This window comes from Salmo salar, chromosome 19, assembly GCF_965601325.2.
Source record: "Salmo salar chromosome 19, fSalSal1, whole genome shotgun sequence".
NCBI lineage: Eukaryota > Metazoa > Chordata > Actinopteri > Salmoniformes > Salmonidae > Salmo > Salmo salar.
In genome coordinates, this window is record NC_138309.1 from 3,813,859 (window position 1) to 3,831,676 (window position 17,818).

The 17,818-nt window shown below is 42.9% G+C and overlaps 1 protein-coding gene across 1 annotated transcript in view; it reads left to right on the plus strand.

The window, feature by feature from the left end:
- Positions 1 to 17,818, plus strand: part of LOC106578303 (serine/threonine-protein kinase BRSK2) — a 32,526-nt gene that overhangs the window by 4,681 nt on the left and 10,027 nt on the right. The window contains exons 8-16 of the mRNA XM_014156985.3: positions 252 to 398; positions 894 to 925; positions 1,088 to 1,252; positions 2,541 to 2,638; positions 9,517 to 9,670; positions 9,893 to 9,953; positions 11,231 to 11,498; positions 14,813 to 14,861; positions 15,013 to 15,136. Coding sequence (XP_014012460.2) covers positions 252 to 398; positions 894 to 925; positions 1,088 to 1,252; positions 2,541 to 2,638; positions 9,517 to 9,670; positions 9,893 to 9,953; positions 11,231 to 11,498; positions 14,813 to 14,861; positions 15,013 to 15,136 — 1,098 coding nt within the window. The remainder of the gene's footprint in view (positions 1 to 251; positions 399 to 893; positions 926 to 1,087; positions 1,253 to 2,540; positions 2,639 to 9,516; positions 9,671 to 9,892; positions 9,954 to 11,230; positions 11,499 to 14,812; positions 14,862 to 15,012; positions 15,137 to 17,818) is intronic.

A 17,818-nucleotide genomic window follows, 5' to 3' on the forward strand; every position in this document is an offset into this window, starting at 1 on the left:
GTCAATTTGGAATTAAGTATTCATGGAGTTGGGTTATAACCTTATGACCCAACATTACTGCTTGTTTTCCTTGACACAGATTAAGCCTAGTCCTAGACATGTTCAATGGCGATTTTCCATTGAAGGTGCTTCTTAGTCCAGGACTAGGCTTAATATGTATGGAAAACCAGCCCTACGTGTTCGTAAGTGTAGTCCTGCCTCCCAGTCTTTGTAAAAGGGCCTATTTAACAGTAGCATTCTCTTCTCTGTAGGGTGCCCTACCATTTGACCATGACAACCTGCGTCAGCTCCTTGAGAAGGTGAAGAGCGGGGTGTTTCACATGCCTCACTTCATCCCACCAGACTGCCAGGCACTGCTCAAAGGCATGATCGAGGTTGACCCCGACAAGAGACTTAAGGTACAAGAGAGGGGGATAGGGAGGCAGAGGGGAGGGAGCAGTCAACCCTGAAAATTTTTGTTTATTTTACCTTTATTTAACTAGGCAAGTCAGTTAAGAACAAATTCTTATTTACAATGACAGCCTAGGAACAGTGGGTTAACTATCTTGTTCAGGGGCAGAAAGACAGATTTTTACCTTGTCAGCTCAGGGATTCCATCTGGCAACTTTTCGGTTACTGGCCCAACGCTCTAACCACTAGGCTACCTGCCGTCCCAAGATAAGAGACAGGGCGGGTTGGGGTAGGGCAGGCGGAGCCATTTGGGGACGAATCGGGTGCCATTTGGGACACAGTAAATAAGATTTAGATGCCCAAAATGTATGCAAAACTGATGAGGTGGTATTTTCCAATTGCAAAAGTCAGGCCTAGCAGGAATTATTTACACCTTGCGCTAGCAGCCATCTGTGTGTGAACAGACTGGACTAATTGCTCCATCTGCCCTCTCGCCCTTCCAGCTAGAGGCCGTCCAGAAGCACTCCTGGTATCAGTAAGTATAGATTAGTTCGGTCTGCCTTTGAATTATATTGAAAATTTGAAGTTGATGTCAAACGTTGTGTATTGTGCCCAGTTTTTGGTTGACCAACATGGGGTATTGTGTGTGTGCGCATGTATCTTTTTGTTTGTCTGTCTGCGTGTTTGTTTGTCTCAGGTCGGGTTGTAACGAGCCATGTCCCGAGCAGCCCCCTCCCAGGAGTGTGTGTATGGGGCGCATCCTGTATTTGACCGAGCTGGACCCGGATGTGCTGGACAGCATGCACTCTCTGGGCTGCTTTAGAGACCGCGGGAAACTCACGCGCAACCTGCAGTGTGAAGAGTAAGTGTGTGTCTGTTCATCTGTGTGCCCATGTTCTTCTCTGTAATTTCAATTCTTTCCATTATTTTGTCTTGCTCAGGGGTCTGCAACCGCGGCTTCCTGGCTATTTATAGATTCCCCCCCAAAAAACAAATATATATCTAACATTTTTCAATCAGAAATAGATGGGTTTGGAAAGATTGGGAGTATCTGAAATAGGCTACATTAAAATCTACAGGACAATACATGTAAAAAAAAATAAGAAATAGCCTGTTCCATGTTAAGTTTCTGTTGCTGAAAGTTTGCAGACTAGGCCTGTCTGAATGGGCAAGTTTCTCATTTATAAAAGTAAAGTAAAGAAACAAACAACACTTAAAGTAGAAAAATAAATATTGATTATAATCAAACCTTCTGTTTCATTATAATACTTGTGTATCTGTCTGGGTATTTCAATTAATCACTGGAGAACAATATTAGCTTTTTTTGGTAGGTTTTTAAATCAAAAAGTAATATCACTCCTGAGGCATATTTTACTGTATGTTCACAAGATGCGTTTCTCCCTGCAACTTCCGCTGCTCTGGGACACTGAATGTCAGATTTGAGCCGACTTCTATCCGTGGTGCTGAATATCAGATATAGCCGCTATTGCGCTTGAAAGGGGCTCTAGTTTCTTGTGCAACTCCCTTTTTTTATCTTCTTTCTCCTTGTTTGTAACCAGTCTCGCATCTTGCTGCCTTACTCCACATTTTAATCCTGAATTGAAATCTGTGCAAATTTCTACACACATTTTCCCTTTGACTCAGTATCAAAATCAAATCATTTCTGGGTAACAATTAAGTACCTTACTGTGATTGCTTTCAATTAAAATGGTTAAAAAGAAACAAAAATAGCTTATGCGAAGCGCAAAATCTCAAGCAAGAATTTTGCTAGGACTTTCTGTGAGTGTTCTGAGTGGGGAGGGAAGACTAGCTGTTATTAGCAGAGCGGTTTGGAACTCTTTCTTATTGGTCTATTAACTAATTTAACTAATTCCATCCCACCAAAACAGGCAGAAATTTCAGGTGCTCTTTTCAAACAGCGCTTACACTAAAAGGGCATTATCATTTTCACAAATTCACAGTATTATTCCAACTTCATAGTGTGGAAATATATATTACTTAAACACAGGAAAATCACGTTGTTGACTGCAATGGGCCTTTAATGTATGATTTTAGAGAACATTCATTTGCATATCTCAAGATAGGATTTCATTTTCTTTGAGCACTTCTCAACAACCCCCCCCCCCCCCCCCCCCCCCCCCCTCCCCCAGAGACAACCAGGAGAAGATGATCTACTATCTCCTGTTGGACAGGAAGGAGCGTTACCCCAGTTACGAGGATGAAGATCTGCCGCCCCGAAATGATGTAGGTGAGTCCCTAGGTGGCAGGAGCGAGCCACTGACCGCACTGACACTCTCCATCCCTGTCTGGTCTACTGTCTTCCTCCTGCCCCTGTCTCTGTGTCTGGGCATGTACCTCTCTCCTGCTTCTCCACTGACACGCGTGCCACACACACTTCCTGGACCCACCTTTTAAACTGCTCAATTTGGTGTCTGACAGTGTGGGGGGGTGCATGTCTGGGTTGTCTGTGTGTGTATAGGGATATTTTTTGTATTTATGATAGGCTTACTATTAGAGGTCGACCGATTTGTGATTTTTTTTCAACGCCGATACCTATTAATCGGACAATATTTTTATATATATATATATATATATATATATATATATATATATATATATATATATATATATAATTTGTAATAATGACAATTACAACAATACTGAATGAACACTTATTTTAACTTAATATAATCCATCAATAAAATCAATTTACTCTCAAATAAATAATGAAACATGTTCAATTTGGTTTAAATAATGCAAAAACAAAGTGTTGGTGAAGAAAGTAAACGTGCAGTATGTGCCATGTAAAAAAGCTAACGTTTAAGTTCCTTGCTCAGAACATGAGAACATATGAAAGCTGGTGGTTCCTTTTAACATGAGTCTTCAATATTCCCAGGTAAGAAGTTTTAGGTTGTAGTTATTATAGGACTATTTCTGTCTATACCATTTGTATTTCATATACCTTTGACTATTGGATGTTCTAATAGGTATTTTAGTATTGCCAGCCTAATCTCGGGAGTTGATAGGCTTAAAGTCATAAACAGCGCAATGCTTGAAGCACAGCAAAGAGCTGCTGGCAAATGCAGGAAAGTGCTGTTTGGATGAATGCTTACTAGCCTGCTACTGCCTACCACCACTCAGTCAGACTGCTCTATTAAATCATAGACTTAATTATAATATAATAACACACAGAAATACGAGCCTTAGGTCATTCATATGGTCAAATCCGGAAACTATCATTTCGAAAACAAAACATTTATTCTTTCAGTGAAATACAGAACCGTTTCCATATTTTATCTAACGGGTGGCATCCATAAGTCTAAATATTGCTGTGACATTGCACAACCTTCAATGTTATGTCATAATTATGTAAAATTCTGGCAAATTAATTACGGTCTTTGTTAGGAAGAAATAGTCTTCACACAGTTCGCAACGAGCCAGGCGGCCCAAACTGCTGCATATACCCTGACTCTGCTTACACAGAACGCAAGAGAAGTGACACAATTTCCCTAGTTATCTTCTCTAGGGCCAGTGGGACGATTTCGTCCCACCTACGTAACAGCAGGTGGAATCCCGTGGCGCGTTATTCAAATACCTTAGAAATGCTATTACTTCAATTTCTCAAACATATGACTATTTTACACCATTTTAAAGACAAGACTCTCGTTAATCTAACCACACTGTCCGATTTCAAAAAGGCTTTACAACGAAAGCAAAACATTAGATTATGTCAGCAGAGTACCCAGCCAGAAATAATCAGACACCCATTTTTCAAGCTAGCATATAATGTCACATAAACCCAAACCACAGCTAAATGCAGCACTAACCTTTGATGATCTTCATCAGATGACAATCTTAGGACATTATGTTATACAATACATGCATGTTTTGTTCAATCAAGTTCATATTTATATCAAAAACCAGCTTTTTACATTAGCATGTGACGTTCAGAACTAGCATACCCCCCGCAAACTTCCGGTGAATTTACTAAATTACTCACGATAAACGTTCACAAAAAACATAACAATTATTTTAAGAATTATAGATACAGAACTCCTCTATGCACTCGCTATGTCCGATTTTAAAATAGCTTTTCGGTGAAAGCACATTTTGCAATATTCTAAGTAGATAGCCCGGCATCACAGGGCTAGCTATTTAGACACCCACCAAGTTTAGCCCTCACCAAAGTCAGATTTACTATAAGAAAAATGTTATTACCTTTGCTGTTCTTCGTCAGAATGCACTCCCAGGACTTCTACTTCAATAACAAATGTTGGTTTGGTTCCAAATAATCCATAGTTATATCCAAATAGCGGTGTTTTGTTTGTGTTTTCAAGACACTATCCGAAGGTTAAAGAAGGGTGATGCGCCCGACGCGTTTCGTGACAAAAGAAATCTAAATATTCCATTACCGTACTTCGAAGCATGTCAACCCCTGTTTAAAATCAATTTTTATGCCATTTTTCTCGTAAAAAAGCGATAATATTCCGACCGGGAATCTGTGTTTTAGTACAAAGAGAGAGAAAATAAAAACATGGGGTCGCCTCGTGCACGCGCCTCAGTCTCATTGTCCTCTGATAGACCACTTACCAAAGGCGCTAATGTTTTTCAGCCAGGGGCTGGAATTACATCATTCAGCTTTTTCCCGGGTTCTGAGACCCTATGGGAGCCGTAGGAAGTGTCACGTTACAGCAAAGATCCTCAGTTTTCAATAAAGAGAGTCAAGAAGAACAAGAACTTGTCAGACAGGCCACTTCCTGTAAGGAATCTTATCAGGTTTTTGCCTGCCATATGAGTTCTGTTATACACAGACACCATTCAAACAGTTTTAGAAACTTTAGGGTGTTTTCTATCCAAAGCCAATAATTATATGCATATTCTAGTTTCTGGGCAGTAGTAATAACCAGATTAAATCGGGTACGTTTTTTATCCGGCCGTGTAAATACTGCCCCCTAGCCGTAACAGGTTAAAAGAAATTCATGTCAGCAGGCAATATTAACTAAATATGCATGTTTAAAAATATATACTTGTGTATTGATTTTAAGAAAGGCATTGATGTTTATGGTTAGGTACACATTGGTACTCCGACAGTGCTTTTTTCGCGAATGCGCTTGTTAAATCACCCGTTTGGCGAAGTAGGCTGTGATTCAATGATAAATTAACAGGCACCGCATCGATTATATGCAATGCAGGACAAGCTAGATAAACTAGTAATATCATCAACCATGTGTAGTTAACTAGTGATTATGTTAAGATTGATTGTTTTTTATAAGATAAGTTTAATGCTAGCTAGCACCTTACCTTGGCTCCTTGCTGCACTCGCATAACAGGTAGTCATTCTGCCACGCAGTCTCCTCGTGGAGTGCAATATAATCGGCCATAATCGGTGTCCAAAAATGCCGATTACCGATTGTTATGAAAACTTGATATCAGCCCTAATTAATCGTGCATTCCGATTAATCGGTCGACCTCTAGTTACTATGTACAGTCAGGTCAAAAATGTTTGCCACCGTTGATAAAGATGAGCAAAAAATACTGTATAAAACAGAGCTGTTGGAAAACGTGTGGCAACACACCATTTGCCCCAGTACTTTTCAATCTGCCAGACCACTTTCAAAGCAGCAGCACCGAACGTGTTTACCAGACATATTCATTAGTTCACGTCATAAAAAAATGTAGAAAAACATTTTGCAACATGGTAGAAAGCAGCCGTTTCTTATTGGACAAGTTGACCTGGTGCCTCCCCCAATTTCATCCCATTTGCCTCTGTTTTGTCTAGTGAGTACAACCCTGTTCCTGGGATTTCATGCAACCTCCAAACTCGCAGATACAAGTGGATTAGCTTGTCAGTCACAGTGGTCTACTAGCTACAGCCTACAGAGCTTCATCAACCGCGCCTCTCAACAACTAGGTTTGGTTGCACCAGCACCTTGTTGTTTGACTCTGCACTCTACACTTGGTTTCTTTCTTCGCTCACGCTTCTCACCTGTTTGCCTGGTTGCCTGCCTCATGAGAGAGCGAACACACATTTCCATGGGAAACAAGGTATGTGTTAATAAAATCAGTTTAGTCATTCTCTAAAACTAGCTAGAATGACCCAATATATATATATATATATATATATATATATATATATAGCTAGCTAACAAAACTACTAATGTTAGCTTTAGTAGCCTAGCTAGATAGCTAACAGTATTTAGCTAGGTTAATGCAATAATGTAGCCAGCAGCTAACGTTCATCATTTAGACTCACTGAATAAATGTGTTTGGCGCAGGATAAAGAAGATTAAGTGACCTACTGCTGCTATCCAAGGCCATACTGAAGTTTCTGAAAAGGTTAGTCAGCCAGATGTTAGTCCAGTAATGTTTGATTTATTATTTTATTTCCACCTCTGGTGTTTGTGGCACAAATTTCACAGTCTTAAAAGTAAAAAACCTACACATTCTGCCAAAGAGCAGTCTACACAGACAATATGCACACATTTTTCCAACCATAACAGAATTGCAGAAAGAGAGAATTTATTGATGGTTACCACCATAACTTTCACAAATACAGAGACAGGCAGCCATCATGGTGTCAGTCTTTTTTGACTAGCTAGTGCATTAGTGACACTTACTGATATGAACTGGTAATGCAGGTTTGGTTAGAATAGATTACAATAGAATGAATGACGTTCACTAAAATCTACTTAATGAAAAGGGGGATATTATTTAATGAATATGTTGAAAGTAGTTGATTTAAGATTGAATATATGGATTTTACAGGAAATCAGTTCCTACAGTGAGCGCCAGGGAACCAACCTCTGGTGGGCCAGATGGAGACCAGGACAACAACACAAGTTTAGTGGTTTTATGACTTAGGCTACACATAAAACATGCTTTGTTACAAACTCTACTGTGTATATGTAAACCTGCCTTCTTACATAATTAATAATTGCAGAAGAGTGCTGTAGTCAGACAAACAAATAATAGGTTTTATGACATAAAATTAAAATACTTTTCAACATTGAAACCTGCCTATCTTTTACATTTTTCAAAGTCCACTGCTTAACGTTGTGTGTGTATATAGAGCGAAATTCATATTTAAAGACATTGTAACCATTCTTTGCATAATGCTCAGCCCTGATATAGTAGTTCACTGAACTATGTTGTTTGTTGAAGTTGTTGTCTCTAGCTCTTTTGATATCAGATTCAGAATGAATAATAACAAAGTTTGTGGTAGTTTGAAAGGGTTTGATCCACCGTAGCGTAGGAATTCAAATGACCTAACAAGAAAACCACAAGCCCTATAGTCATAGCTTCTCTTTTCATCCTTGCTATCTATAATAATAATAATATTTTGTCATAGTCTACGAGTAGGACCCAGAGTTTTACCTGACCAGGTCATGATATCAGGAAAAACTCCAGGCCCCAGAAAAGACATAAGAATTTTGCCACACCACATTTGAACCCGTGGTGCCACCTCTGGTATATAATACAAATACTGAGCTATATTGTGGTGCCACCTCTGGTATATAATACAAATACTGAGCTATATTGTGGTGCCACCTCTGGAATATAATACAAATACAAACTCTTTAAATATTGTATGTTCCAAAAAATGGGAAAGTATTATTTTATGGGGTTATCTGTTGTACGTGGCCGAAGAGCTTTATTTTCATGTCATTTGACCATAGCACCGGTTCCAATCCAAATGCCAATGCTGTTTACATTTGTTGGATGACATGAAAATAGAGCTGTTTGGCCATTCACACCAGTGGTTCATTTTGTATCGATAGAAAGATTCAGAAAAAGGGGCCTCCAGAGTGGTGTAGCGGTCTAAGGCACTGCATTGCAGTGCTTGAGGTGTCACTACAGACCCGGGTTCAATCCCAGGCTGTGTCACAACCGTCCGTTACCGGTAGTCCCATAGGGCGGCGCACAATTGGCATAGCGTCGTTAGGGGAGGGTTTGGCCGGGCCGGGGTGAGGCCCCTCTAGCGACTCCTTGTGTCAGGCCGGGCTCCCTTTAAGCTGTCGTCAGTTGAACAGTGTTTCCTCCAATACATTGATGCAACTGGCTTCTGTGTTAAGTGGGCAGGTGTTAAGGAGTGTGGTTTGGCTGGTCCTGTTTCAGAGGACGCATGACTCGACCTTTGCCTCTCCTGAGCCCGTTGGTGAGTTGCAGAAATGAGACAAGAATATAATAAAAAAATGGGGTGAAAAAAAATTATGCAGATGATAATAACCTCATACATTCCATTTGAGTAATATAGCAGACACCCTTATCCAGAGCCTCTTACAGTAGTGAGTGGTTACATTTTCATACTGGTCTCCCGTGGGAATCAAACCCACATTCCTGACGTGGTAAGCACCATGCTCTGCCAACTGAGCCACACATGCCTACTGTAAAATATGGTGGTGGATCTTTGATCTTATAGGGGCATTTTCATTTTGCTTCCACTGGTCCTGGGGTCCTTGTTAAGGTCAACAATATCATTAACTTTACCCAGTACCAGGTCATTTTAGCCAAAAACCTGGTTGCCTCTGCCAGGAGGCTGAAACTTGGCCGCAAGTGGATCTTCCTGCAAGACAATAACCCCAAGCACACATCAAAATCCACACTTTAAAAAAAAACTTAGCAAATCAGCATTTTGCAATGGCCATCTCTCCGGACTTGAATCCAATTGAAAACCTGTGGTTTGAATTGAAGAGGGCAATGCATAAGTGCAGACGAAGGATATCAAGGATCTGGAAAGATTCTGTATGGGGGAAATGGTCAAAGTTCCCTCCCAATGTGTTCTCCAATCTCATAAAACATTTTACAAAAAGGCTCAGTGCCATTGTCCTGCCAAGGTGAGGTATTGAAAACAATAATTTTGACCCCTATCTTTTTGGAGAATTTGTTTTTTTAACAGCTAATCTTTCTTTGAGCAATTATATTAGTATAAAGTAATATACTTTTCAATTTTTTTGGGAGCTTACAATATAGCGCAGTATTGGTATTATTTATTTTATACAGTCTTTTGCTCATCTTTATCAAGGGTGTCAAATTTGGACCTGACTGCACATGGTATGATCCGATTTAAGGGGAAGTTGGGGTTGGTGTTACTGCATGCTGTGCTAACTCCACCCTGGTGTCCCTCAGCGGACCCCCCTCGTAAGCGTGTGGACTCTCCCATGCTGACACGTCACAGCCGCTGCCGCCCGGAGAGGAAGAGCCTGGAGGTGTTGAGTGTGACCGAGCAGTGGTCTCCCACCCCACCATGCAGGGCCCTGGACACGGCCGCAAACAGCCAGAGGTACTGGGGTCTCACACACACTGTCCAGAAACACACACAAAGACAGAACATGCTTACTCTACAAACAAACATTTTTCTAGCCACATAGAATACACACAGTATAGATTATAATACATATACCAGTAAATAAGCCAACAGTGGACCTACTTGATGGTGGAATAATTTCCTTTTCACCTTTATGATGATGACATTTAACCTTATGACCTCGTGACCTCTCTACAGGTCTCGCTCAGTCAGTGGGGCGTCCACCGGCCTTTCCTCCAGCCCTCTCAGCAGTCCCAGGGTAAGAGGCCTGTTGGCCAACACTTTTAACATCAACTCTGAATTGATAAAGTATACAACGTTGACTCTGAACTGTCTTTTTATATGTATGTCAAACATAAGTGTATTTTTTTGCAATGCTCAAAGATTCGGTTTTATTGCTGATTTGAAAATGCATTAACATTGCTTTAGCGTTTCCTCCGAGATTGTCCATCTCACTCAAGCTCCTTGATCATTCAGAGCCATTTTACATGTAATAACACCACTCTTATCAGAATAATTCTTACTCATTGGGAGTTTCTTTGTCATTTTTTTTCTTTTTCTGCTTCTCTACTCCATACTTTCTACCATATCCACCAAATTGATAGATGCACATTTTGTAGCGCAACACAGTACATAAAGTTAAACATGTTTGGTTAGCAGAATTAAAAAATATATATTTAGGCCTTCCTCTAGTTGGTCATTGTTGGTTTAAGCTTTTTGTTCAATTTGAGAAGTTTTGTTCCACTAACTGTGAAAATGTCAACATACTGGTTAAATTGTTTCTGTTCTGGATCAGCAAAAGCAGAAACCCTGTTTTACCACAGTCCTAGCATCACTACTGAAAGAGGAAGTTCATAGTTCAGAGTCATAATGTATTGCTTATGCCATTTTGTAGTGTTTGTCTTCCATACTGTTTCTGGCATGGAGGGATTTTTGTGTACTGGGTTATCTAGTATGTTTGCTTTAATTAAGTGATAAAAAAAGAGTGAGGTTGGAATATAAATGGCTGAATTCGCAGTCAGAACTAATGATTTTTCAATTAATTATACAAATAGCTCACACTGTCATTGCAGTTTCCTCACCATCATACAAGAAGCATTCTTTTGTCATAACCCATAACACTCATTTCCATCCTTTTTCAATTTTTCCATTCCTCTCTCTTCTTTTCCAATCCTCCACCCCTCCGCTAGTCCTATCAGAGCCCCGTCTTCACGTTTAGCCAATCAGACATCACCTCCGCCACCCTTCACACTAAGGACCCATCCAAACCAGGAAGGTCTACCACTTCTCGGCCGGCCCGAGCCCTCGACAAACCCAAAGCGCCCCAGAACCCCAAAACCCAGACCCTGCCCACCCCCACCAAGGGCGGCCGGCCCCACCTCCAACCCATCATGTCCGTCCCCATCCACAACTCGCCCTCCCGCTTGCCCTCACCCCTCCTCTCGCCCATCCCCCGCTTCTTTTTCCCCTCGCCTTCCCGTGCTCAAGTTGGTCACTAAGAGCTTTTACCCCAACTCTGCCCACTCTGTGCCGCAGGTTACTCCCCAGGGCTCTCCGCTGCCAACCCCCATGGGCACCCCCGTACACCACCCCTCCTCCACCCCTCCCTCTAACTCTTCCTCCTCGTCCTCCTCCTTGCGGGTGGAGGGAGGTGGAGGGGTGGGTTCCCTGTCCCTGACTCCTCCCTCCAGCCCCGGAGGGGGCGGCATGGCGGCTAGCAGCTCCGCCCACTGGAGGACCCGCCTCAACTCGTTCAAGAACAACCTGCTGGGCTCGCCCCGCTTCCACCGCCGCAAGATGCAGGGTGAGAGGTCACAAGGTTTCTTTAGGTGTTTCCCCTAGAGGAAGTTGCAGTTAGGGCTGTTGCGGTGACAGCATTACCGCCACATCGGCAGTCATGAGTCATGGCCGCAGTAAAATTCTACGTCACGGTAATCTCCTCTTATGCACTCTGGACATGCATTAGTAATACCCAACTCGCTAATAATCATCAGGTCGCTAATGGACTGGTCCTCAGGGCTCCATTATCCCTCTAACCAATCTGACATCAATGCAAAAGCAATCGAAAATAACAAACACATCATAAAACAGTATGTGCTTTTAAAACTCACTTACCTCACTGTTTTTGATCAATTTGAAGAAAGAAGTTCAACAAGTTGAAATGGTCGCTGTGGATGTTGTTTCAAAGCCTAACGCAACGAAATGGACAGTGCTTTCTAAGGTGATGATTCATTCAAAGCACCATAATGCATATTAGAGCTTATGCATAAGCATAGGCCTATATATGAGCCCAAGCCCCGGAAAGACCACCCCTGAACTAAAATAATGATTGTGCAGTTATACAATACATAGCCTACCGCATATTACACGTGGCAGAAAAAGATAGTGTCTTTGGTACATCATTGGTACAGTACCTTGCAAAAGTATTCATCCCCCTCTGTGTTTTTTTTATTTTGTTGCATTACAACCTGTAATTTAAATGGATTTTTATTTGGATTTCATGTAATGGACATACACAAAATAGTCCAAATTGTTGAAGTGAAATTTTAAAAATAACTTGTTAAAAAAAATGCTAAACAATAAACAACGGAAAAGGGGTGCGTGCATGTTGTTGAAGTCGGAAGCTTACGGAAGCTTTTAATGACTCCAACTTAGGTTGGAGTCATTAAAACTTGTTTTTCAAACACTCCACCAATTTCTTGTTAACAAACTATAATTTGGCAAGTCGGTTAGGACATCTACTTTGTGCATGACACAAGTAATTTTTCCAACAGTTGTTTACAGACAGATTATTTCACTTATAATTCACTGTATCACAATTCCAGTGGGTAAGAAGTTTACATACACTAAGTTGACTGTGCCTTTAAACAGCTTGGAAAATTCCAGAAGTGATGTCATGGCTTTAGAAGCTTCTGATAGGCTAATTGACATCATTTGAGTCAATTGGTGTACCTGCGGATGTATTTCAAGGCCTACCTTCAAACTCAGTGGCTCTTTGCTTGACATCATGGGAAAATCAAAAGAAATCAGCCAAGACCTCCACAAGTCTCGTTCATCATTGGGAGCAATTTCCAAACGCCTGAAGGTACCATGTTCATCTGTACAAACAATAGTATGCAAGTATAAACACCATGGGACCACGCAGCCGTCATACCGCTCAGGAAGGAGACGCGTTCTGTCTCCTAGAGATGAACGTACTTTGGTGTGAAAAGTGCAAATCTATCTCAGAACAACAGCAAAGGACCTTGTGAAGATGCTGGAGGAAACAGGTACAAAAGTATCTATATCCACAGTAAAACGAGTCCTATATCGACATAAGCTGAAAGGCCGTTCAGCAAGGAAGAAGTCACTGCTCCAAAACTGCCATAAAAAAGCCAGACTACGGTTTGCATCTGCACATGTGAACAAAGATCGTACATTTTGGAGAAATGTCCTCTGGTCTGATGAAACAAAAATAGAACTGCTTGTCCATAATGACCATCATTATGTTTGGAGGAAAAAGGGGGAGGCTTGCAAGCCGAAGAACATCATCCCAACCGTGAAGCACGGGGGTGGTAGCATCATGTTGTGGGGGTGCTTTGCTGCAGGAGGGACTGGTGCACTTCACAAAATAGGAGAAATTGTGTGGATATATTGAAGCAACATCTCAAGACATCAGTCAGGAAGTTAAAACTTGGCCGCAAATGTGTCTTCCAAATGGACAATGACCCCAAACATACTTCCAAAGTTGTTGCAAAATGGCTTAAGGACAACAAAGTCAAGGTATTGGAGTGGCCATCACAAAGCCCTGACCTCAATCCTATAGAAGATTTGTAGGCTGAACTGAAAAAGCATGTGCCAGCAAGGAGGCCTACAAACCTGACTCAGTTACACCAGCTCTGTCAGGAGGAATGGGCCAAAATTCACCCAACTTATTGTGGTAAGGTTGTGGAAGGCTACCCAAAACGTTTGACCTAAGTTAAACAATTTATAGGCAATTCTACCAAATACAAATTGAGTGTTTGTAAACTTCTGACCCACTGGGAGTGTGATGAAAGAAATAAAAGCTTAAATAAATCTGACTGACGTCAGTTCAATTACTTGCAATCCATTTAATTGTGTTTTTTGTGAGCCCAACACGCCTTTTCCCTAGAGAGGAATCCAATCATTCACGAGAGAAATTGGGCGCGTTCCACAGCTAAGGCAAAGCAACACAACAACCAATGGTTGTGTGCTACGTTATCGACTGTGTCATCGACTGACAAATTGTTATAACATTTGATTAGCTGATACGTAAAATACCTATCCAGGCGTTGTAAGATCTGTCAGGCATCAGCAACATATCATCATGGAAATGCCCCAACTAAGTCAAGAACTATGTGGGACACTGGGCTGAAGGCAGTTGTAGTTTTCATTAGGCAAATATTCAACCTAGTTCAGTGCAGAAACATGGTAATTAACTACAATGACCGTAATCCACTGCGCCTGTTCTTCCCGGCTTGGACAGAGACTGGTAGCCTACACAGAACACATGAGAGAGGTGTGTACACAATACAACAACAAAGAGGGATAGAGACAGTTTGAGGTAGCACTACCCGATTGATAGTTGTAGTAGTTGGTAATTAGCAGTCTTGAATGTATATGCCTATGTACTTTGAAGACCAAGTAAAATGATTTCACAGACATCTCTGCAGAATACTTAGGCTTCTATAAGCTAGCCAGCTAGCTACTAGCCTAGCTAAATAGGATGACAAAGACAGTACAGTATGGGGAGCACAGAGATCAAGTTAGATGGTTGTCTGGCTGGCTGGCTGCTATTGTCTACCCATTATGGAGCTGACAGGGACAATTAATGTTGTCATTGTTTTGGCAATTGAATGTTCACTATTTGGGGCTTTGGAATTTCCATTAAAAAGCTCTAAAATCGTTTCATAATGCATTTCATGTTTTAAAAAATTATTTAAAACAAAATCTGTGATTTTGAATAGCCGAACAGAAACCTAACCGACCTCAAAAAGCACTAATCGCTCAGCACTAATAGCAATAGCTAACATTTAATGAAATTGAGCAAATGAGCATACATTACTAAATGCACGTCCTGTCAACCCCATAAATCAACTAATGTCCTGTTTTTTTCAGTGCCCACATCAGAGGATATGTCCAGGCTGACCCCTGAGTCCAGCCCTGAGTAAGTCACAGACACACACTTATGAACATGCCCTATGCCGAGGACTGACTAATTTTACCTCGCTATAACCATGAGATTGTGTGTCCATTTCTATCCCTCTGTGTGTGTCTCTGTATGTTTGTCTCTGTATGTGTGTGTCATGCTCCATCAGGCTGGCTAAGAAGTCGTGGTTTGGGAACTTCATCAGCCTGGAGAAGGAGGAGCAGATCTTTGTGGTGATCAGAGACAAGCCACTGAGCTCTGTGAAAGCAGACATCGTCCACACCTTCCTCTCTGTAAGTATCTGGTTCCGCTTTGAACATCTTCAATTAGTCATGTTTTTTATTGAACATTTATTTAACTACGCAAGTCAGTTAAGAACAATTTCTTATTTTGCAATGACGGCCTACCCTGGGCCAAACACTCCCCTAACCCAGACGATGCTAGGCCAATTGCACACCAATCACGGCCGGTTGTGATACAGCCCGGGAACGAACCAGGATCTGTAGTGACGCCTCTAGCACTGAGATGCAGTGCCTTAGACCGCTGCGCCACTCGGGAGCCCTGTGAGACTTGTCTTGAGAAAGGCCTAGTTTCTAAAACGTTGACATTCTATCTAGTTTTTTCTGAATCTCTGTCTGTCATGGTTCCACCTGTCACCAGAGGGCAGCAGAGACCGTCCTTGAGACATTAACGACACTCCGGTGTGTCCAATTTACTCATTATGATTTCCCTGTTAAGAGGTGTGTTTTCTGTTGTCTTTTGCAGAAGCTTGAATTGTTTACCGTGTGCGTTTGTTTCCTGAGTGAGTTTTCGAGACAGCATACTGTGATCTTGCGGCTACTGTTTATCAGTAAAGTATTTATGTTTATCCTTAAACACTGATTCCTCGTTTGGTATCTTCTCTGCACATGGGTTCAACCTCATCACGTCACAGCAAGCTTCTTACCTCAGATCTCACCCAGATCCAGAATGCTATAACCCAACAAGGAGCACTGCTGGGGCGGCAGGAAGAACAACTCTCCCGAATATCAGAGGCCCTCTGGGCACTTATCAATTCCCTCTAACCATGGCCCAACCCTAACCCAGGCGGAGTGCTACAAGCTACAGGCGTTGCCGTAGTTCCTCCAGGGAACCTGCACCGGGAACCCAAGATCCCAGCCCCCGAGCGGTATGACAGCCACCCGGGAGGATGCAAGGGGTTCTTCACTCAGTGCTCTCTGGTGTTCGAGCTACAGTCCTCCTCGTTCCACACCTATTGGGCCATGATCGCCTACATCATCTCTCTACTCTCGGGCAAGGCCCTGGGGTGGGCAATTTCTAACTCCATCAAGGATGAACTGGTCGCTCTGGAACTGGGCGAGGACCTCGATTCCCTGATAACGCTGGCCATCAGGATTGACAATCGCATCTGAGAACGTGTAAGACAGCGCCTTTTTGAAACCGCATCCCAGGTTCCGGAGCACCCCATGCCCCCGAGCCCAGCATTGAGGAGCCCAGGCAGCTGGGATGCACTCGTCTGAGCCCACTGGAATGTGCCAGGCGCCTGCACGGGGTATGCTGCCTTTACTGCGGTGGCCTCGGCCATCTCCGTTCTACATGCCCAGAGTTGACGGGAAATGCCAGGCTCTCCAGGACAAGGGGAGACCCTGACGAGCTGTGCAGTTACACCCCAGCTACCCGGTCACCGTCTGACACTACCCGCAACCCTCTATTGGGACAACCGTCAGCACCACATTCCATCCCTCTGCAGATTCAAGCCATCTATGGACGCCCCATCGGCTCCGGCCAGGTGGAATATCAGCCCATTCTACTACAGTTTGGGGTGAACCACTCAGAGACTCTTAGTTTTCTTTTGGCCACTGCTCCCGAGCACCCACTTATCCTAGGGAATCCCTGGCTAGTGCTACATAACCCGCTATTTTCCTGGTCTACGGGACACCTACTAGACTGGGGTAAGAACTGCCCGACTAAATGCCTAAGACCCCCCCACCAAGAGCCTCACCATGTTCCCCGGCATCCATTGAAGACCAAGACTTTTACACTCTCCCTCCCGAGTACTTCGACCTCCGGGAGGCCTTCAGTAAGAGACAATCCGCCACCCTCCCTCCTCATCATCCATACAACTGCGCCATAGAACTCCTACCTGGCTCCTCCCCAGGGCCGTCTGTACTCCCTCTCAACCCCTGAAGCAGCAGTCATGGACAATTACATCCGGGAGTCGCTGGAGGCAGGTTTCATTCGCTCTACATCCCCAGTTGGTGCAGGCTTCTTCTTCGTGGGAAAGAAGGATGGAGGTCTGTGTCCCTGCATAGATTACAGAGGGCTGAACAAAATTACGATTAAGAATTGTGTCCGCCGCCTTGGAGTTGGCCCATGGGGCACAATTCTTCAGCAAACTGGACTTCTCCAACGCTTACCACCATCTGGTGAGAATCAGGGAGGGAGATGAATGGTGGTCACTATGAGTATTTAGTCATGCCCTTCAGATTATCGAACTCACCGGCAGTCTTTCAACCATTGGTCAATGACACTCTTAGCGATTTGTTGAATCGGTTCATCTTAGTTTACCTCGACGACATCCTGATCTTCTCCAAAACCCTTCTGGAACATATACTACACATCCGCCAAGTCCTGAGACGCCTCCTGCAGAGCCAACTATTTGTCAAGATGGAGAAGTGTGAGTTCCACGTATCCCAAGTTTCCTTCCTGGGTTACATTATCTCTACTGCAGGCATCCAAATGGACCCCATAAAGGTTGAGGCGGTCGCCGACTAGCCCCGTCCCACCTCAGTCAAGCAGGTCCAGTGGTTCCTCGGGTTTGCCGAATTTTCCAGCCATTTTATACGCAAGTTTGGTGCGGTGGCAGCGCCTCTCGCGGTCCTAACCCACAAGTTCCAGACTCGTTTATGCTGGACTCCTGAGGCTGAAAGGGCATTCATGGAACTCAAGGGACATTTCACCTCTGGACCCATCGT